The following is a 24,011-nucleotide window of genomic DNA, read 5'->3' as shown; positions in this document are numbered from 1 at the left end:
AAGTAACCGTCATTTCTAATACTATATATAAAGCCTTCACAATTCATTTGAGAGACTTTTTTCAAAACAACTTTATTTTCACTCAGAGCTTCTCTCTCCAACTTCTTTATCTAATTCTCTTAAATTTTTATATGATATCATCTATTAAAAAAAATTTTAATCTCATATATTTTATTTTCATTTTTTATTACAATCTAATATATTTTTTTTCATTTCTTATTATAATCTCAAAATATTATAATCTCATATATTTTATTTTATTTATTATAGCACAAATTTAGTTTAGATATGGCATAAGCAAAAAAGAAACATATAGAAATTTGACTATCAAACTTCATAAAATAAATTATTCCTATGAAATAGAGCCAACATTCTCCCAACCCATAACCAACCATCGGACAAGGCAAGTCCACATTAGTATTAACTAGAAAATAATTTTTTATTTGTTAGTAATTTTGAGAATTTTTAAATATATTATTATTATTATTATTATAAAATTCTTCTAAAAAATTAAAAATGGAAAGAATTCTTTTTTTGAAAAAAAAAAACTCAAAAGGAGATTTTTTGAAAAAAATTATTTTTATTTTTAAAAGTTTATTAAAATTTATAGAGGAAATCATTTTTATAATTTTAAAAATTATAAGCATAAAAAAGNAATGGAAAGAATTTTTTTTGAAAAAAAAAACTCAAAAGGAGATTTTTTGAAAAAAAATTATTTTTATTTTTAAAAGTTTATTAAAATTATAGAGGAAATCATTTTTATAATTTTAAAAATTATAAGCATAAAAAAGAGTATTTTCTATTTTTTCAAAAATTCTAAATATATTTTTTATTTAATGAATTTTCTAATCTTTTATAATTTCTTAAAAATAAAAATTATTTCCATATTTTATTGTTCTAGAATTTTTTAAACAATTAAAAATTATTTTTAAGTTTTTTAAAAAAATTAGAATTTCTAATAATGAAAAATCGTTTTTATATTTTTCAAATTTAATTTATAGATTTATTTTAAAAATTTAAAATTATTTCTTATTTTTTAAAATTTTTAAAGTGATAAAAATTAAGTTTTGGAATTTTTTGATTGATTTGTCTATTTTCCTATATGTATTGTAAATGTTATACTTGATTATATTTATTTTTACTATATGTAAATTTATAAAAAATTAGTATATTGATCCACTATATAAGATTTCATCTATCTATTTGACAATACCCGAAAATGTCAAATCAAGAAGTATAAGTTATGTTGAAAAAGATTTTCAATCAATTTTTTAAATGAAGAGTAAAAATATCAAATCAAATATGATAATTGTGCAAAGTAAATTATGATACGAAATTGCGTTGATTTTTCCAAATAAACGTCATTACAACACGAAATTGCATTAATTTTTCAAAATAAACACCACAATGTATCTCTATTAAACACATTGTAAGGAATGTGAGTGTACAATCCTTATCCTGAAAGCACATGGAAGTTTTATTACTTCGAGAATGTAGTATACGTGGGATTTTTCATTTTGCTTTAGGCCAGTACACGTTTTGGAACTTGCAATGATCCCTTTAAAACACTCATTGCACTCCTAGGAAGTACTGCTTAATTTTCATTGGTAATAGCAAGAAAGCAATGTAAGAAAAACAAGTTTTTTATTGAGAAATAAGAAAGGAAAGGAGAAGCCGTAATTGCACAATAACAGTACCATATATTGCTTAAAGTCTACGGACATGTATTGATTTGCAACAAATGTTGGAGATAAATTAATTCCCTAACCTAGGGTGTGAACTTAGTTACACGTATTCTAAAGCCAAGGGGATAACTAGTCTCGGCAAAACAAGTCTCATGTAGCACTCAGACTACTAAAGGGAGAAACACAATAGCAGAAAATTCATTGGAATTTGTTGCACCTTCATACATGCAGATGCAGGCTCAGTATTCGAGTGAACCAACAGATGATAGTCCAGAGACACGGTCTCGAGCACCAGTGCCACTGCTATTCATCCTTTGACCTGGGGTTGGGCTAAACGGCTCCACCCGTTGCTCCCCCATCTTCTGCACATCCTCTGGTGAAAGTATCTTTATGTACCAAACATTATTCACAAATGCGCTGCATGGTTCGTTATACAAACAAAAATTAACCACACTTCATAGGCTTAAATGCCAAAATGACTATCAATTAAATATCATCAAAATGCGAAATGCCAAAAACAATCAATGAAAGTACTAATATACGGTGACTTGGTTAAGAAAGAAAAGGAAATTATTGTAACTGCTTAAACCTAAAGCTATGTTTCCGAAATGCAAAATTCTCACAGTTTGATCTCGATCATGTGATTCAACCTCGTGATCCAGTAACCTCTCTTCATTCACGTCTGTCAGGTTTTTTCGTTTTTCTAAAAGATTTTATTTCTTTTTCAGAGGGTCTTAAAGAAGAAAGAAGCCCATTGCTTATTTCCATAGTGTAAAAAATATATATAATGAAATAGTAGCTTGAGGAGTCACAAAGAGACAATAGTATTTTTCCAATCCAATAAGTTTACACCAAGAATCAGCTTTGAGATTTGGAGTGTAGAGTTTCTACTTGATCAATCTAAAACAAAGCTTTGAAATGCAACTTCACTACAAGCAACAATGAGAATGGAAGATCAATTAGAAGTGTGAAAATATAAAAAGGCGTACCAAAAAGAGAGTAATCTAAATCTATGGGAAAACTGATAAAGATGTCACTCAAAAGATTCAAGCAGAATGAAGGGAAGTGCATTGAGAGTCTTGTATAACAGCTAAATCCTACAAACTCTTACAAGATGAAAATAAGACCAATATTGTTGTACTGGGCAGCAATGCTTCAAAATATGTCAAAAATGAGCATAAGTCAGAAAAGAATGCTGTGCTGGATGGGTGGGCATTCGAGGAGGAAATAAATAAAAATGAATGCACAGGGGAAAAGGAGGTCAAAACTCATTAAGGACAATATAAAAAACACGTTTTAAGGGGTTTGGACACAGAAGAGAAGACTCTAAAGTACTTACTCCCAAGGGTCGTCTCCAAGGAGAAGTATATCATTCTCCCTGTCGACAAATACAAGCTGCCAGCCTGATCTAAGAGGGTCTTCCAACTTCCCCTCAATTCCAAACATCTGCGCCAGCTCCTCTCGCAGCTCATGGTAGCTGCTGAACCGGGAGATGTCTAATGAGCGTCCTACCGACCCTGATTTATAAACCTACAAAAACAAAAATAGAATCAACATCACTTTAATCTTTAGCAAGCTATGATGAAAACAAAATTAACCTTTATAAACAGCAGCACATATACCTTGACAAATGTTCGAGTTGGAGTCGGTGGGTCAACTTGCCCTGTGCTCTGCAGCTCTGAAGAGTCTTGCATGCAACCAAACAGAGGATTCTGGAATGACGGATCCCCTAATGGGATTGAGGGCACATCAGCTTCACTTGATGATGTAGCAAAACCAGGCATAGTGGTGGGGAGTAGAAGGCCATATGAATCATTGTTACCACCAAAAAGAGCAGAATTCTGGGCATCAGAGCTACCAATTTCTGGCTCTATTATAGCATCTTTGCCATGAAACACTGGTGGAAGTGATGTTGAGCTAGCAAAGGCATTTACCTGTGAATGAGTACTCTTTGGTGCCCAGGATTGCTGCGGTAACTGCTCAGCTAGTATCGACTGACCAGTTCTGGAGAAGTTCAAAAGATTTGCACTGCTTTCACCACACAATGAACCCAGCATATTCTGGGCAGCCGGAACAGATCCTGAGAACTTTGCTGACTCGATAAAATCTGTTTTCAGAAATGATGAAGGCACATTAACCGGCTGCCTCTGCTGGAGCTGATCACTTTGATTCATGTTATGCTGTTGCTGAGCCTGTTCCTCCAGTTGATTGCCTACTTGTTCCTGTCCAAGAACTGAGGGCAAATTCTCAGATAGAATTTGGGATTGTGCCTGCAGCATGTTATGTGGAACTGACTGTGAAACAGCTCGCTGTTGCTGTTGCTGCTGCTGCTGCTGCAGATGCAACAGTAAATTATGGCTGCCTGGCTGTTGAACATACTGCAAAGATTGCTGCAACTGCTGTCTCAGGGGATCCCCACTTCCTAGGTTCTGCAACCCAGGAGCCAGCATGGCTTGGTACTGCAGAGTATGATCATTTCCTGGGAAACTAAGATCTAGCCTCTGCTGCATCCACGGAAATGAGCCGAAAGATTGAAAATTAAGAGAGTGTAGTCCTTGGTCTCCAGATCCCCCCCTTAGCCACATTAAGCCATTAGCTACATCATCTCGGTTATCTGCATGAAGACGATTATCATGGTAAGATATCCAAAGAATCAGATACAAAAAGCAATAGTGATAAACATATTAACCCATGCATCATGATCAAACTGTCTACGGTTAAGGTAAGCAGTGAAAACCATATATGCCACAGTGCAGATACTACTTTTCTTTCATTTTGTCAATCACTTGTGTTTCCAAATAATCCAGCCAAATGAATTGCAATACTGGCTGAGCGTCGGAAAAACTCTCTAAATCCATTAGCACATCACCTTTTCTCAAAGGACAAATACTTCCTGATATGAGTTTAATCAAGAATTAAAACCTTGAAAACGTGAGGGTGTGTGTAGGTGTGGGTTTGGGTGTTTGTTTTCTTACTCTATAATCAATGTGACAATTAGAATGCCCAACAAAAGTAACTAGGCCCAGGCCTCGACCAAAGTCACTCAAGTCAAGTTGGTTCCTGTCAGGATCAGGTTTGGTTCTCTTCCTAATCCATCAGATCTAAAAATTAAGTTGTCTTATCCTATATTATAAGAATTTAGCATTTGTTTTAGGCTTCATATTCAAGTTAGACCTCTCAAGCTATTGCCAATTTGTTTTAACCTTTTAGGTTGGAAGCTCAACTGGTATCAGATCCCCTAGAAAGTCTTGGTCTTGTTAGATGTTTGTTGTCCTGTTTCAACAGGACATGTCAAAGGCCCATTTGTTCCAATTGTTAGCATTGAATTTTACATGTCAGGCGCAGCATTAGGTGGTGTCATTTTATATTGGTTAATTCTAAGAAATAATGTGGTCTTACAAGTTCTGCCTCTCCGCTTATTGCCAAAAGGATGCTTAACAATAAGGGAAGGTGGGATCTGGTCTGAAGACAACCAACTAACTATTAGCAGCACTATTATTAAAGCTTTGAGTGGGTTACTACAATAAATGTCATGCAATATGCCAAGGCACCCCTAGCTAAGCATGGCATAGCACAATCCCAAAGTTTCCTTTCAGATATAGCTTTTAAACTTAAAATTCTCTATACACATTAGAGATTCCTACCTCAGCTTCTTATCAAGGCACCTGTAAAACAAGAATCATTAAACACTCTTGCCTCAGGCAACAACACAGTCTTAACTTCACAACCCCAAAAGAAGACAGGTTAACCAATCTCAAATCCATAGAAATAAAATAAAATGTCCAGCCAGATTTCTTTAGAAAGGGGCTTAAGACTGAACTTCAGAAAGAACAATACCATGCAAAGATGAGGAACCAGGATGCCAAGGGCGTTTCAGTCTGAGGGGAAACAAAGATGGATACATTGGAAATGTAGTTAAAGGCTCAATCTCCCACAATGATACCCTTGGCTGCCTCTCACCTGCTGTTGACTCATCCCAGCCAACCTGCACACAGAAGTGGGTAAAAAATTGAAGTCCAATCAATTAAAAGTTTAGGGTAGAGAAAAATTTTCAGCATGATGATAACTTGTGCAAATAAAAACAATTCACAGGGAGATGGAAGACACGTGGAAATTTCCATGCATGCTAATGGGACTACATAGTAACTCTACGGGTCAGTGAACCCGAAGTTTAGCATTTTGCATAGGTATTCTCTTTTGAAATTGACAGAATAGATACCTACAAAGAATTGTAAGCCGGGAAGACAATTTTGAGCATATAGTTGAAATTGTTAGAAACATCGTACAAACAGATATAACAGATGCAGAGGTAAAAGTACTTCTGTGTTATGCTATCGGAGCTATAGATGATAGAGAACATACAATATCAACATGCTAACAACAAAAACATAATGCAACATAATGCATTGGGACCCTAATTATAAGGCCAACACAAAAGAAAGTGCACCTCTCAAATTGTTCCTTATGAGATGCACCAGACATTAATAATGCAGAGCGATGCCTTTAGACCTAATTTTGAGACCACCACAGAAGAAAGTGCATACCATTTTATGCATTCAGCCAACATTTCAACACAATTAAGCACATGTAACTTACATACAATTAAGCTTAGTAAGTGTGTTAAATGTATTCAGGCAGCTAAAAATGATAAGGATCTTTTTCCTCATTTTTCTCCACTGAACTCAGTCCATTGCACATAGAAATGGGATCCCCTACCTACTTATTCTTCTCTCTTATTTCTTTCTAATTTCTTTCTGATTTCTCTCCCCTGTTCCTTCTTTTTATCCCTAACTTCCATCAATGGCATCAACAGAGTGCCACCTTGAATCATTGTCGATGGAAAAATGAATATACTGAAAATTTTTCATTTCTAATACAGGCGCATCAAGAATTCTATTTTATTTAGTATTTTCATTAGCTTAGGAGTTTATTCTTTATTTTTTTTAGTTTGGCATTCTTTTTTTATCTTTATTCGGATTTTAGTATAATAAGTTTATTTATTAAGAGAAGAATTTGTATTAGGAATAGAATTCTAATCCTTCTATTTGATTAAGATTTATCTTAATTACTATAAATAGGTGATCCTAGAGCAAACAATCCCACTATTTTAGTTAGGAAACTATGGTTGGCTGAGGTAAAGGGTGAATTAGAGGCAACCAGCCCCAACAAACTGAGTTGGCTGAGATACGGAGAATATTGATGACTTGACCCGGGCTATGCAAGTTGAAGCCCAAATGGAGAATCCGGAAGGTGACCACAACCCCCTTAAGATTCAAAATCTTGAGGATGATGATGAATTTCAGATTGAGAACCCCTTTCGTAAAGAGGGAGCCGCAAATCAAGCGACAAGAGTGGGATTGGAGGGCCGATTATTACACATTCTTGATTTAAATGGTGAAGGAATCAAGATCAAAGTAACTGATTTTCATGGAAAGTTTCATGCGGAGGATTATCTAAATTGAGAAGAGAGTTTGGAAAATTACTTTGAATGGAAACCCATGGCTGAAAATCGAAAAGTGTTATTTGTATAGCTGAAATTGAAAAGTACCGCACTTCAATTGTGGAAGCGAGTTGAAAAGCAACATGCATGACAAGGGACGCTTAAAGTCAACACTTGGGAGCACAAGAAAAACAAATTACGAGAGCAATTTTTACCTGCTGATTATATTATGGAATTATATGAAAAGTTTCTTTGTTTGAAGCAAAATAACGACTGTTGAGTATACATCAAAGTTCAATAACCTATCAATTCGGGTTGGATTACCAGAGAGTAACGAACAAATTACTTCTCATTATCTTCCTGGTTTGAATCATTCTATTAGAGATGAGATGGGAGTAGTTCATTTGTACAACATTGAAGATGCTCGTCAATATGCTTTAGCATTAGAAAAACAAGTTTTATGCTATGGTGCTAAAAAGCCCTTATATGGCACCCAGTGGCAAGAAATTCCGAAGCAAGACGAGGTTATCAAACATCCCAACAAAATTATCGAGGGGTTGCCACAACCAATAAAACTAATAGAGGTGCAACCCATGTTGAAAGAATGATAAAGGCAAGGGTATAATGCCTTATGGTGACAAAACAGTTATGGTTCTTATACAAAAAAAGGGGACAACAATTCCCAGATTCGATGTTTTGCTTGTGGGTAAAAGGGGCACATTTCTTTTGCTTGCCCACAATGAAGGGTGAACTTAGCGAAATTAGGGGAAGAGTTAGAGCCTGTTTATGATGAGCATGATGAGGAGATAGAAGAAATCGATGTTTATCTTGCACAAGATGAGTCATTAGTGGTATGAAGAGTGATGACAACAATAGTAAATGAGGAAGCAAATGATTGCAAGAGGCGAAGTATTTTTCACACGAGTTGTTTGTAAAAGTAAAGTGGAGGAAGCATAGAAAATATTATTTCAAAAGAGGCAGTAGACAAATTGAAGCTTCCTACAAGCAAACATCCTCATCTTTACAAGATTGAGTAGCTAAAGAAAGGACATGGGGTACCAATAACTATTCAATGTTTGGAGAAATTCACTACGGGAGGTAACTTGGATGATGAGGCCTTATGTGATGTGCCAATGGATGTTGGCCATATTCTTGTTGGTAGACCTTGATTATATGATCACGATATGGATCATAAGACGAAGCCAACTACTTATTCCTTCTACAATGAGAACAAGAGGTATACTTTATATCTTCTTAAAAAAGAGACTAAAAAATCAGCAACTTCAAGCCCTACAAACAGCAAAATCACTGGGTATTTGTCCGCTGAAAATTTTAAAGCTGAAAGTAGTGAGATGAGAATTATGTATGCTTTGGTAACTAAGCTTTTGAAGAGTTATTAGAGGGGTAAATCACCTCAATATCCAACCAAAATTCAGCAGCTATTGAAGGAGTTTAGAAAATTGGTTAATGAGGATTTGCCAAAAAGTCGACCACCTCTACGGAGCATCCAACATGCAATTGATATGGTACCGGGAGCATCATTACCAAATCTGCCAGCATATAGAATGCCACCTATGCAGCGAGCCGAGGTACAAAGACAGGTTGAGGAGTTGTCGGAGAAAGATCTAGTGAGTGATAGTAAAAGTCCTTGTGCTTGCCCAGCTTTGTTAGCTCCTAAGAAAGATGGTTTATAGAGGATCTGTGCGGACAGCCATGCCATAAATAAAATTACAGTCAAGTATTGTTTTCCTATTCCTCGATTGGATGAGATGCTTGGCGAATTAGTTGGCTCCGGAGTGTTTTCAAAGATCGATTTGAAGAACGGATATCATCAAATTTGAATGAGGAGTGGAGATGAATGGAAAACAGCTTTCAAAACTCCGGATGGATTATTTGAATGGTTGGTGATGCCATTTGGCCTTTCAAATGCACCAAGCACATTCATGAGTCATGACAAAGGTGCTCAAGCCCTTCTTGAATTCATTTGTGGTGGTTTACTTTGATGATATTTTGATCTATAGCCACACTAAGGAAAAGCACTTAAAACATTTACGACAAGTTTTAGAAGTTCTTCAAAAGGAGCAGCTTTATATAAACTTGAAAAAGTGCAGTTTTATGCAACCAGAAGTGGTATTTCTTGGTTTCATTGTGTCAGCAGGAGGTTTGAAACCAGATCCAGAGAAGATTCGTGCAATTTCAGAGTGGCCAGCACCTACATCTATCAAAGAAGTAAGGAGTTTTCATGGTTTGGCATCTTTTTATAGGAGATTCATTCGAAATTTTAGTTCTATTATGAGTCCTATAACTGAATCTTTGAAGAAAGATGGATTTGAGTGGTCAGTCTGCAAAAAAAGCCCTGGTTCTTGCACTACCAGATTTTGAGAAGTTATTTGTTGTTGAGTGTGATGCTTCACATGTAAGAATTAGAGCAGTTTTTAGTCAAGATGGAAAGCCTATAGAGTTTTTTAGTGAAAAGTTGACGGACTCTAGATGACATTATTCAACTTAAGACTAGAGTTTTATGCTTTGGTAAGGGCCATTCGTCATTGGCAGCACTACTTGGCTTATCGTGAGTTTGCTGTGTATTCTGACCATCATCATTCTGATCTAGACCAAGGAACCCGTATTAGACAATTTTTAGTGAAGTGGCTTGGTAAACTTGCTAATGAAAGCACTTGGATTGCTGAAAAGGAATTGAAACGAGTGGATCCAAACATCTATGAGAAGTATGTTAAGGCCCACTCATCAAAGCCGAGTCTTTTCTGACCCAAGGGGACTGATGCAGGCACATCAAGAATTCTATTTTATTTAGTATTTTCGTTAGCTTAGGATTTTATTTTCTTTATTTGATTTAGTTTGGGATTCTTTTTTTATCTTTATTAGGATTTTAGTATAATAAGTTTATTTATTAAGAGGAGAATTTGTATTAGGAGTAGAATTCTAATCCTTCTATTTGATTAGAATTTATCTTAATTATCATCATCTTTGTTTATTCTGAATTTTGATTCAAGAGGTTTCCTTAAAAACCAATTATCTTTCTATTGTTCCAAACACAATCAAACCCATTCAAGCTTAATTGTTGAGTTCTAATTACCGTAAACCTTCCGGCTACACCAATTTCTCTTTCCCCTCCCTTGTCCTACACCACCCACTCTCATTAAGAATCTTCAAATTCACACAAATCCAAATTAATATACAAATACACATACATATGAACCTTAGTAGTATTATCAATACCAGTAGAGCACATTGAATCTCCCCTCGAGAATTCAGCTTCAACAACTAACCATTTAGATAGCCCATTATAGAATCAACCACCTATTTTCTACATATTTCACTCGTTCTATGAACCCATCATCTATACTTGCACATCTTAAGTCTTGAATAGATTGCGGCTAAGATTGAGTTTATTGTTTGATTTTCTGGTTGTTACGGCAGTTCTTTGGCAATAAATATGGTGAGTTGGGTTATGCTTGGTTGTGGTGGATAGGGTTTTGTGGAGAATGTTCACCCCTCATGAAACCAACTTATATACTCACACATCTCACAAATTTTGAACGGATTGATTACAAAAATTGGGCTTATTGTTTGATTTCCTAGTACATGTGGCAGTTATTTGGAAATGGGTATTGTGGGTTTAGGGCCACACTGAGTTGTGGTGGATGCTTTCTGCAGTGGAATAGGCTTTAGAGTGGCCAAGAACAACCACCTTCACAAAGGGTGGTTATTGGCTGTTAAACTGGGTTATTTGTGTGTCACTTTTCATTTGTCCCTGCTAACATCTACATGTGTTTCTCCTTCTAGATGATGAAATGGCTAGTTTTGGTACTTAAGATATTTAATATGATGAAGTTGATAAAGCTGAAAATTCAAACAAAACAAGATATAAAATATTCCTTTTTTTTAATACCAAGAAGCATGCTCCCACAAGAAACTTCAAGAATCCTAGCAGCTATACAAGCACATTATGATTACAAATGATATAAAGGATTTAAACTATAAACTACTATTAGATAATCCTACTACCTCCGTAACTCAGTATTACAGGTCTCACAATCTCCCTAACCTCTTTTTTCCAAGATTCTAAGTTCACATAATTATGCAACTTGTGTTCTATCCCCCAATTAGAAACAATTCATAAATCAACAATTAATGGAAGATATAGACATGAAGATAATTTCTAGAGTAAATTTCATCCTTTAAATTTTATACAAAAAATAATGGACATCAAATACAGAAGAATTTTTCTTCACATGGATAATATAAAAGAATATGACATCATAACATCACAAACAATAAACAAAAGGTGCCATGCACCATCTATTACAAGATGCACGTAAAAGTATGTTAATAATTACCTTCACAGACCGCCAATGAGAATTTGGCCAGCGAACAGAATCCAAATCACTTATGCCAGTTATCGTACCCATATACCTGGAGAATGAAAAAAGGCATCCAGAAATAAACATATATATGGTGCAACATAGAAACAGTGGCTCTTTGGTGCCACACTATCAAGAGGTACACCTTTAGGACTGCAATTTCAACATATGCTGAAGACAAACACCAACTGGCAGACAATATCAAATAGTGTCCATCAAAAACAGTATTTTCAATAAATTAAGAGTAGAGTCTTATATTGATGGTTCTCTAATCAATGGCTGTCATGACTAGGGAATTTCTTAAAAAGGCCGCACCTGATGCTCTCTGCTCTAGTATACAGACACTGCTTCCACATCACAAACTTCTTTTCTAATAATACTAGCATTCACATTCGCACTTAGTTGCATAATATCTGTAATCATTTTTACTGTTTTCCCCCTTTTCTTCTTCACTCATTGTCCCTTTCTTAATTATTCATTGCCTTATTTTTCTCCCCATCATTTTTTGTTTCTTCCATTTCCTTTTCCTTTTTCTTAAAATCAACCTTTGGTTTCTTTTGCATCATATTCGCTCATTTTTCCTCTGAAGCCTCAACAATATCTGAAAAACGTTTAGTTACTTTTTTAGCATCTAATCAATCTGCAACAATAGAATATTCTATTAGATACTCTATGCACCCGTGATGTTATAATTTACGTTGCCTAACATTAACCTCATCCTTGTCACTCCCTTTGTATTTATCATGTAATTTAATCTCTTCTCTGACAATATTATCCTGAAATATATAGCTTAAGTACATATTTATATTTACTAATTTAATATGTAGTTATTTTATCTACAATTTAACTCATTCCTAAAAGTTCAACTACCTGCACAACAAAGTTTTTTTTAACAAAAAAAAGGTTCAGTTATCAAATTTTCATACCAAAGTATATCCTGCATTATAAACAAAGTTATTATAAGTTCTCTCCCTCTAGAAAAGAGTAAAAAAAGAAAAAAGAAAAAGTGAGATTAGCTCTTCTTATCCAATCTCTCTATTACCACACAGCCTTGAAACTATAATTCAGTATTATTTAAATCACAACTTATCCTAATGTACATATTAAGAACTTGTAGAGAACCCATATAAACCCCAAACTTATGATTGTCGAGATTTTTAGGTTTGGATACAATCAGTTATGTGTTAGGATTTAAATTGACACAAAATTACTTGTATACGATATATAAACAGAAAGTTTAAAACTTAATCAATTATACTCCATTTCTCATGATCCTGAAGTTCAAAAAAATAACAAAATTAAGTGGTGTGGAAGAGTAAAGCATGGTGCAATATCCCAACTTTTACCGACTGTTACTAGTTCTACTAAAACTTAAAAATCCAAATATTTTAAGGAAAAAAAATTATATAAAATTTTCAAAAAGTACTATTTCAATATCTAATGCAAGGACACTGCTTTCACACCATGAACATTTTACCTAATATTTGACATGAGCACCAGCATGAGTGACTTACATGGCAGTCTTATTTCAATGTATACACAAGTTACCGTCCACAATATCAGAAACTCACTGAAAGATTTAAAAAAACATTGTAGATGGCTTTCAAGAACACAAATCAAATAAACAGAAGCAATTCATGGAATCATATGAGATAACCACTCAAATAATACTAAGTGAACCATCAAGAACTATAATACCTACGAACACTTGATTCTTCTGTCTCGAAAAGCATCCGAAAACGCATCCCAACTGAGACACGTGTGTGGAAAACAGCCTTGACATATTTTGAAAGGGGTATCACAAACTCAGATGGACTAGCCCTGGACATAAGAAAAGAATAATGTTAACAGATAAGACATAAACAGCAATGAAAGAGGTTAAGAAAATATCACCACCTTGGATTATAAAATATTGTAAAGCAGCTATTAGTTGCAGCAGCATGAGCTGCAGCAGCAAGGAGTCCAATGTGCATGCTATCACTAGATAAAACAGATGATGGCATTACAGTTTGTGGGCGAGTGGCACGGCGAATTCCCAAAAGAAGCTGATTCTTTTCATTCCTAATAACAGAATTTGACAAGATATGGTCAACAACTAATATTTACATACTCTCGCCCTCCACTCCAACTATGTAACCCAACAAACCACATGGACGAAATTTTTTAAAAAAAAATACAGATTGAGCAGCATTGGCAGGAAAAAGAAAATGAATACCAAATAAAAAGAACAGAATCCCCTGCAACAAGTCTCTTGGCACTAACAAACACACTCCAGCCTGTAGTAAGAAGGTGACGTTTAGGCTGTCCTGCAAGTTGATTGACATTATGTCAAATTAAATAGAAATCAATGGTTATACAATTAGATAAATCATTTTAGTGTGCAACAAAACACAATCTAATTAATCATTAAAATGGTTGTAGTTCCAAGAAGATGGTACAACCATGGTTCCCCCAATTACAGGCTCAAAAGAACCAGTAGAGAAAAATTAATACCAAGCCAATGCACTGAAGTAGTACCTCAAAGTATGTAGAATATCTAAGTCAATCAACTGAGAAGAATTTAAGGGAATCTCATATATATATGAACTTCATTTTATAAGTTTTTGAGTTTTGAGATTTATTTAGCAATTGTTAGTCCCACACCCTGCCAAGTTAAACCACTTAGTGAAGGTCTTTTCATTACATACAGTGAAACCTCATAGCTAGTTCTAATTACATGATGACTAAGCACGGTGGCAGTAACTTCCATAACCCTTTAAAGTATGCATCAACGCTGGTTCTAGCACTGAAACCTTAATTTGAAGCATATTTGACGATTTGAGGTTGCCAGTATTTGGCAATTTATCTCAGATCTGGCTTCTAAGTTCCTCTACGTTTGAAAGTAGTAGGGAATCATCCTCTTTCGATAGCTTACAGATTCTAGCAGCAAAAATACTGACAAGTTCATGTTTTCACAATATGGGCACAGAAAGCAATGCATCAGTCTTTATTTCTGTCACTGATTACCAGGATTTTACACAAGATCCAAATATGGTTTGCATGCCAAAGCTTCTAAATTTAGAGCCCAGTTGAACTACAATAAAAGCACTGAACCTTTAGAAAATGGACAACTGTTATTAAAGAACATTTTACAAAATTTCTTGAAAACTCTATGCATGAGGCACTGTGACAAACTCCAATACAATGTAAGTTGCATAAAAGACTAAGAATTGACCTTGTCAACTCTCTTTCTTGAACTATCAAAGTACTACTTATAAAAGCCCAATCCATTCAACTAATAACCGAAATCCAAGAAAGTGTCACTCAACGTGAACACATGCAAGTGATAGGCCCCACTAGCCCCAATCATTAGTTTATAATTACAAAAACAAGGAAATGGTCTCTATAACTACTAGAGATAAGATGACACTCTCTCATATAAAGAGGGTCAAGTTTATTGCATGATGTTATGACTTCTGACAAGTTCAACTAATTGATTTGACAAAAAAATCATCAAAGCTAGAAACATATCCAACCAAGTGCTACCATGAATTTGTATCAAAGAGCCATAACTAGGTGCTGATCACACTGCAGCCCCAATCATGCATTCTCTTCTGTTAAATGCCTCATCAAAATAATATTTTAACAGTCAAACTGACACCTAAGTTCTTCATCTCAAGCTGTGAAAGTAATAAATCAATTCAAAATATCTTAGAAATTTTGACCTTCTTTAGATCAACCATATTTAGATGATCTCTATTGCCCAAACTCAAACATTTTTGATCATGTACCCACATCAAAATGACTTGACGCCAGTAAGGATAAGCGGGATATCGGTCAGATTCAACAGACAAGTCTTAGGAGGTAACACCAAGAATTGGGCTAAATCAGCATCACTCGGACAACATGGTGTCACAGACGAAGAACATGGACAGATTAGGTGTGATAAAGATATCCCCTGGGGTAGAGAGAATTCCAAGAATAGAAAAAGGAAGCTGGGTTGGAAATGTAGAAGAACATTGCAGCTGAATATGGTGTCTGCTAACTGGTCAATCACCATCCTAAATGCAATCATGGCCACTTGAGAATTGATTCCTTAAGGTAACAGTGGATAAAATGGGCATAGAATAGCCAATCATAGTAGTGGAGAAAACAATGACAAAACAAGATATTATACAGATATTTAATAAAAATTAAAAAGAAAACTTGACTCTACTATCAGGACCCTGATTAATTGTATAGAACTAAGAAAGAATTTAGGCTGGTTTGGGATTCTTCCACATCTATTCAAAGAAAATACTAGCATTTAGGCCTTCTTTTATTTGTCTCCTAGCCAGTAGGTTGGTTTGCTTTTATTTGGCTTTTGACACCTACACATAAAACTTTTATAAAGCCATTTCACCATAAAACTGCAGGCAGAGAGGGAAACAAGTCCCTGCACCCATATTCTGCCTTTAGATCCTTTGTTGCCCATCTGCATATCACAAATTTAGACCAACGGACAGGTCAGACACTTAAACACATACACACGTACCTAACACCTACACTGGACGCAAAGGAGCATAAGAAATTACTAATAATGCAAGAGGGTGACCTGTGCATTAAGTATACCTGTTACCACTTTACCATAGTTTTTCTTCAAGTGTAATGGATTCATGGTAACATCAAGAGCATAACTTTGTGTAAGATAATTTTGTTCAAGAAACATAATTGAAATGAGAGTCCAAATTCAGCTTAAGGTAAGAATTTTTGGTATCAATCAAGGAGTTTAAAATACTATAGACCCAAGATAGTTTAAATTGGACACAACTCAAGTAATCATTCAATTGATTTCTAGCAATTATGAACAGTACGCACAATCTGTATCTTAAAGAATTATGTATTAATTGAAAGAATGGGCATTTAAAGATTTTGATCTATCTTTAATCAAGAGGTGAAATGTCTCTTTCCCTGATGAAACTTACATATTGACTTCTTTGGACGTAGATGTCTCCCACATGCACTACATTTATTTCCATTTAAATCACAACTCCTGAGAATTCTTTGCATACTTATTATAGTTCATTATTATCAATTCACTAGTCATTTTTTGTTAGTCAATACTAGGAATACTTTGGTCTCATCAAACAAACAAGGCCCAACCTTTCTCAGATTCAGCTATAAGTTTTCCATTCCTTTAGCATTCAAAGTATTTAAATCAAGGGTAGTATTTTACATTTACTTTCTTTTAATGCATATTTTGATTTTCAAGCTCTGCACAGCCTACTTTGATTTTGCAGCTTAGTTTAGCATTGTAGTTTGGTTGCAAAAAAGCATTTAGTAAATGTCTTGACAAGAAAATAATTAAAAATTGAATTGGAATCCCAGTAAATGTGATATTCAATAAAAAGAATTTAATTGATGTAGTGACTACATTAAGTCCAAGGCTCCTATATTATGATTACCACCCAGCCAGATAAACCAGGAGAGTTGCATTGGATAGTCAACAACCATCATAAAACTTGGTCAAAATCTTTATTGATAAGGATTGTTATGAAACCACGATGATGCTATAGCTATAGCAGAGCACATACATATGTAAGAGCTTTAGTCAAAATCACTGGGATGTTGAAACCAATCCATTAAGTACGGATTTTTTTGTACTTTAGGAATCATTATTTCTCTAAATTACTATATATCCTTAACTTGCTTTCAACCCAATAGAAAATATCTCCTCTCTAATTTAGTGGATATACACATAATGTGTCAATTTAAGCGACTAAAAAATTCCTATGTTTGTATAAGAAGATGAATCAAGACATTTTTTTGAACTCAAAATTCAAAATACATTTCTGAAGTACGGTACAATTACGACAAGAATTGAAACCCTTTTTTATAAAACGTGTACTATCGAATATCCAGTCCATGTCGTTTACAGGGTAGCTGGGCCCTGCGCGAATTTCCAACATAAAAAAAAAATATCCAGTCCGTGTGATAAATCATTTAAACCCAAAATCCTAACGATTAATACGACGCAAATTACATAAATCTTTGGAAATTGTGACCTCTAAAAATCATTTTACATGTTCCTTTATTCATTCAATTGATAAGCATCTTTATACATGTGCAGGTAAAGAAGATAGCCAAAAACTGTAATGTGGGTTTTTGGACTTGGACTACTAAGTCATTAACACGTAATTGGGGAGGCCGTTGAGGCTATTTAGAAGAATTAAGTGAATCCAAGAGACTAAGAAAAGCCAAGGAACTTGACTCTGAGCTTCAACCTTATATTTAGGTAAGAAGAGAACAAAAACTAATATGTTATCATCATGGTCAAGACCTTGAAGGATGATGTTGGGAATTTCCAAAGGATTTGATACAGAATCAAAGGTATCAAATCAGTGGTGGAGCAAAGACCTTTAATAAGGTGATTGTATATGCACCTCATGAGAATTGGATAAGTTAGTTCTGAGAAGATTTAATTGGTATGATCCAAAGGTCCCATCAAGAAAAGAAAAATTCACTGGGGAGATTTGAATGGGCATGTGAAAAAAGAGACCAAGGAAATCAGAAATTATTCATGGAGACTATGGTTTCAGAAAAGACAGATGATGAAGGAAAGGCTATCACAAACTTTGTTATAACATATGACCTCATGATAGCTAAACTTGTTTTAGAAATAAGATTAGCATGTCATCACATATCACTTATAAAGATAAAATACCAAACAAAGGACACAGATTGTACGGATTGTAAAGTCTCCCCAGGAAAACCTTGAGCCACCAATATATGTTATCATACATGACGTAGACATCAAACTTAGGTGTAACCAGGAAAACCTTGACCCACCAATATATGTTATTATACATGACATACACGCTAAACTTAGGTGTAAACAAATCAAGCTACTCATGAGCTACCCAAGCTCGACTTGTATTCACAAGCTCGACTTGTTCACTATCTGGTTGAGCTCGAGGCAAGTTCAAGCTTTATATTGCTCAATTCTTATAGATTTGAATTTCTTAATTTTTTAATATTTTATACATATATAAATAACATAAAATATGTATCAACACATTTTCAATATTATTTGAGTTTTAAATTTGAGCCTCAAGTCAAAAGAAGCGAGTTTCAAGCTCCTTACGTAAGTTGATCACAATGGAGCCCAGTCAAGTTGAGGTCAAGTAACTCAATTATTTTTCAACCTAAGCTTAAGCACAAAAAATAAAAGCTCAAGCAAGCTCAAGCCTTAGCCAGCTTCGCTTCGCTCAATTAGCCCCCTATGTCTCACTATGGAAGGAAAGAAGTAAATGGAGATATTTGAAAGGAGGAAACTTATGACTTCTAAGAACAAGTTGCTTAAACAAGGTTGGTGAGCAAATGAGAAAGCAAATTCTAAGTGGGATGATATGTGTAATCACATCCAAAATGTGGCTCAAACAATTTTACAAGAATCAAAAGGTGTCCACCTATAATACCTCTTGGTCGAAAAAGTAAGAGAAAAGACCATGATTAGAAAAAAAAAATAGTTTTTGTTCTTAAGGAAGCTTACGATATGTGAGGGAAACCATTGCAAAGTACAAGATGACAAAGAAAATGGCTAAGAAGACTAAAAGAGAAGTAAACACTTTCTTGTACCTAGTTGAATACCAAAGTAAGCGAGAGACATACAAACTTGCCACAACAAAAGAAAGGAGGGCAAGGAATTTAAAGCGAAGAAAGTGTATAAGGATGGTAACAAGAAAATACTTGTTACAACTAGAGTGTAAACGAGTCAAACTACTCATGAGCTATTCAGGCTTAGCTCAATGCATACTCAAATTTGACTCATTCACTGTCAAGTCGAGCTCAAGCTACTCAAGTAACCAATTGAGATGAGTTCAAGCTTTGTAATACTCAGCTCAAGTGGCTCACAAGTCTTATTGAGCTTTGATTTTTTTTTAAATATTTTTAGTATTATAGACATTTCTAAATGAAATATAATGTTTATTTGCATATTTTAAAGTGTCAATTGAGTTCTAATTTCGAACTCTAGCTCGAGCTTAAGTCAAGTTTCAAGCTCCTTACATAAGTAAAAACCTAATTGAAACGAGCTCAATTAACTTGATTATTTTTCGAATTGAGCTCAAGCACAAAAAGTAAATCTCAACCAAACTCGAGCCTGGCACCATGTCGACCCAACTCAACACATTACAGCCCTGGATACAACAAAGGCTATTAAGTACATTTTAAGGTTTTGAAAAAACAAAAAGGGGGGCTTGTACACAAAATGAATCTTGGTGGTAGAAAAAATAACTACAAAATAAAGTTCAAGTTAAAAGAGCTTTTTATAAAGCATTGTAGAGAAAATCTAGCAACATGCAAAGCAACAAAGAAAGGTCAAAAAGGTAGTAAGTGAAGAAAAAGTTTTAGCTCATGCTGATTTTTAGTAGTGGCTAGATGCCAAAGAGATACAAACTTGCCAAAATGAGAGAACCGGAATAAAAATTTGAATCAAGTGTATTAAGGATGGTGGAGAATATATGTTTGTTCTTGAGAAGGCTATGAAGGATAAACAAAGAAGTAATTTTCAGGATTCATTTTTATGAACTCAAACACAATTGGGAAGAAAAGAGCAATTCTGGTTCTACCAAATAATTCAGCAAATAGAAAGGACACTCTTAAAATGTTGAAAAGTAAAAACCAGTGGGATGGGATGGTGTCCCCATCAAAGCATGGAAGTAGAAAAGGAAAAAAGAAAAAGGAATATCTTATCTCACAAACTTATTTGATAAGATCCTCATAACAAAAAAAAAATGCCAACCAAGTGGACAAAGAGCACTTAGTGCACTATACAAAAACAAAGACGACATAGAGAATCCTGCTAAGTAAAGAGATATTAAGCTGATGAGCCATATTATGAAAATATGACAATGGGTGATTAAGAAATGAAACAGGTATTTAAAAAGTATCAATTTGATTTCTTGCTCAGGAGGTAAACCGCGAGACTATTTATGTTTTCAAGAGTTTCATGAAGACATTTTTCCAGGACAAACGATAAAAAATTAAGCACACAGAAATGAATATTCAGACCAGGAATGTACGAGCCCTAACACAAATCATGGATGTTTTACTTCCACATATAAACAAGGGGAACCAATATGGACAACTGATCAAAGGAAATAGTAAGATACAAGACAAGAAAAAATTACTATTCGAGGCAAAAAAGACTAGTTTTAAGTAACTTATACAACACAATAATCAAACATGTTTCTCAAAATTCATTGATCTCAAGCAGCTATAAGCCCATAACATTGTTGTGCTATTAGCAACTTCCAAAGCAGCAAGAAAGGAAAATATCAGCAAGTCCACTATAACACTATGAATTTTGCCTATGGAAAAGAGCTTATTCTTCGCCAGTTGAAATTTCAGTTTGGAGATCAGAGTTTTAATTGTATTTAAACCAACAGAGCCTTAAAATTAAGATAGCACGGCAAGCTCTAACAACTTACAAATCCAATGAACCTAAAATTATTATAGCCTGTGAGAATGCTTGACAGGAACAGAAGTCGAAACTAACCTCTAAAGATATGTCTAAATTTCCACTCAGCATCATGGAGATCCCTTGCAATAAGTTCCTGAGCTGGTGGCTGCTGCGAGAAGTCCTGCAAGAGAAAGAAGGATAGCATCAGCACTCAGATACCAGTTTTGAACTAAAGATATAAGAGAGATAGTACCAGTGGAGGGAAGACTTTCTCAGCAGCACGACGAGGAACAGAAAACCCTCCATGGGTACTAGTATCACTTGCTGTCAGTGTCTTGCAGAAATAATTCGTTGGCTGCTTGCTTGGAATTCCCAACTCCATAGGAAGAAATGTATCCTTCTGCTCTTCCTGTATGAATGTATAGATGAAAAAAGTAACAAAAAAAAAACAAAAAGAAAACATCAATATAAAAACCAAAAAGTATTGAACTAAAAAAGAAAGCAATCATACTGGTGTCAAAGGCTGCAGTGTCATTTGGGCATATACTTCATCTGTCTCAACATCTGCCTGAAATAACGCGCATAAACTGTTTTAACTCTGAGACCTTTATTTGTGTATGGGTGAAAATGAATAAAAACGAAGGAACTGACATGCATGGTAACGTTGTGGAGCTGACATATCAACTGAGGAGGCAAGTTGGGGTAATTGGGAATGTGGGCGTCAACCTCCTTGTTAGTTGTGGCTGCTACCTGCAAGTTGATTTCATTGTAAGTAACGTCCAAAAAGAAAAAAGAAAGAGATTTGGTTAAGCAGAGAGAAGAAAGTTAAAAAGGAGAACCTGCTCGCTATGACCCTGAGGAAAGTAGACCACACGGCTCCCCACAGTGGGTAGGCACACCAGTGGCCCAGCGCACGCGTGCCACAGCTCTGAGTTCAAGCACTTGTTTTCCCCTAATCATCATTCATATTATTGTAGAAATAATAATTGTAAAGAAATGAAACCTAATTTACATGCAAATGTATCGGGATTTATGCCAAAATGAGCAAGAACAAGCTACAAGAATGATGACAATTTAGTTGCTTTATATACTCAAGATGAACTGAAAAGGATTAAAATAAAAATAATAAGACTGAAGAATACCTTCATGGCCATGCTGACCCAGGCCTGACGCTGAAAGCTTCATATCAACCTTAGTTTTTGCTCGAAGGAAGAGAAAAATTGAATTGAATTGAACCCAACTGTTATGTGTTTAAAAAAGTCCAACAGAAATCCCAACCCTCACCCATACTGCAATTATTATACAGGAAATGGAAACCCTAAGACTCTAAAAAAGGAAAGAAAAGAAACCCATTTTTAGATCTTCACTTGAAAACGAGGAGAAGAAGAAGATTAAAGTGTTTCCTCTTCTTCTTCCAGAACAACACCATGGGTATTGGGTATTGGTACCTGCAAAGGAAAGAGTGAGTGAGTGAGAGAGAGAGAGAGAGAGAAAGACTCAAAAGAAAAGAAAAAGAGAGAAGAGAAGAAGAGTGGTTTTATAGGAGACCCGACCAAGCTGGACATGAAGCAGTAGAGAGAGAACTTGGAGGAGAGAGAATCTCAGCCGTTAGCTCATCCGTACGGGAGCATCCTGAGCGTCCATTGGAGTTCTGATATGACAGCAGGGCATGTGCCACCATCCTTCAGTGGTCGTTGTCAGAAGTACGGATGGTGTCCATAATACTAGTAAAAGTTGTATTTTTTTATTTTTTATTTTATTTTTTTATTATTGAGTTGAGAGAAGAGAGTAAGATTGTGTCATACTACTGCAAATAAAGGGCCAAAGATTTACTGCCAAAGGCAACCGTACTTCCGACTCCAGCCACCACTCGCCTTCTATATTTACACTACACACACCACATCCCTGCACTAAAGTTTAATTCAGTTTGATTAAGATTTTTTATTTTTTATTTTTTAATTTATATACTTAAATTTTTTGAAAACATAAATCAATTTAATTCAAATCAAATAAGTATGTGGAATTAAAATCAAATTGAATACAACAATATAAACAATACATCTCAAAATCGATTAAAATAATATAATAATATAGAAAACTTTTTGATATAATATTTAAAAAATTTTAAATTATTTAAAAAATTTAATATAAATTTTTATTTTTTATTATATTTAAGTAAATTTATGTATTTTTATTTTCAATCAAAAACTTCTTGATAAATATTTATTAGTAAAATATCACTTATTATTTTATTTTAAGACAATATCATAAAAACTAAAATCATATTATCATAACAAATCATCATATCACATTATTATCTATTATTTTATATCAATATGTCATGTTAATATCATATAATATAAAATAAAATTATAAATAATATTTTTAATTATTTAATTTAAAATAAAAATATAAAAATTTAATTAAATAATTTTAAACCTTTTTTAAAAGTATCATGCGAAAAGCTTTCTTATTTCCCTCCACAATGATAGAGGAAACCCTCCCAAATGAAGAGGGTCCGAAAACCAAGGACGATACTATTTGATAACCAATCAAATGACAAAATATATATATTCATCCACAACCAAAATGACACAATCTAAAATTAGAAACATCCATAATCATGTCTTAGTGTTTGTTTAATCCAATTTTTTTCAACTTATTCATCTTTTAAAAGCAAAAATAAAGCCAAACAAAAATTTTAAAAAAATTTTAAAAAATTAAATAATTTTAAAAAAAAAATTAAAAAAAAACTTTAAAAAAAGCTCCAGAAGAACTTTCTCTCCTCTTTTTTTAAAAACACGCCTCTTTTTTAGGAAGAATTTTTTTTTTGTTTCCAAAAAATCCTTGTCTATAAAAAATAATTTCAACATTATCTGTTTTCATTTTTATGTGATTTATTATTAATTATAAATTTTATGTTATATAAAAATATTTTTTATACTTTTTATAAATAAAAAAATAAAATTAACTTTTTTTCATTACGAACAAAAAAATTTATAATTAAAAGAAAATTATTTATTAAATACCTTTTATAATAATTTTAATTAAAATTCGAACTTATATACATTATTTTGTCAAAC

At 34.1% G+C, this 24,011-nt stretch overlaps 1 protein-coding gene across 1 annotated transcript; it reads right to left on the bottom strand.

Moving 5' to 3' along the window:
* On the bottom strand, window positions 1,681–22,421 carry LOC18601215 (auxin response factor 8). The gene is made up of 14 exons (XM_018119588.1): window positions 22,071–22,421; window positions 21,768–21,880; window positions 21,580–21,678; window positions 21,440–21,496; window positions 21,182–21,337; window positions 21,025–21,109; window positions 13,723–13,813; window positions 13,404–13,568; window positions 13,206–13,328; window positions 11,484–11,559; window positions 5,523–5,670; window positions 3,308–4,299; window positions 3,025–3,215; window positions 1,681–2,102 (listed from the first exon to the last, which is right to left on the bottom strand). Exons 1-14 carry the CDS (start codon window positions 22,111–22,113, stop codon window positions 1,925–1,927), a joined length of 2,517 nt encoding a protein of 838 aa, XP_017975077.1. The 5' UTR covers window positions 22,114–22,421; the 3' UTR covers window positions 1,681–1,924.

This window comes from Theobroma cacao, chromosome 4 (assembly GCF_000208745.1).
Source record: "Theobroma cacao cultivar B97-61/B2 chromosome 4, Criollo_cocoa_genome_V2, whole genome shotgun sequence".
Classification (NCBI taxonomy): domain Eukaryota; kingdom Viridiplantae; phylum Streptophyta; class Magnoliopsida; order Malvales; family Malvaceae; genus Theobroma; species Theobroma cacao.
The sequence above is the reverse complement of the archived record's forward strand: the minus strand, read 5'-3'. Positions and strand labels throughout refer to the sequence as shown.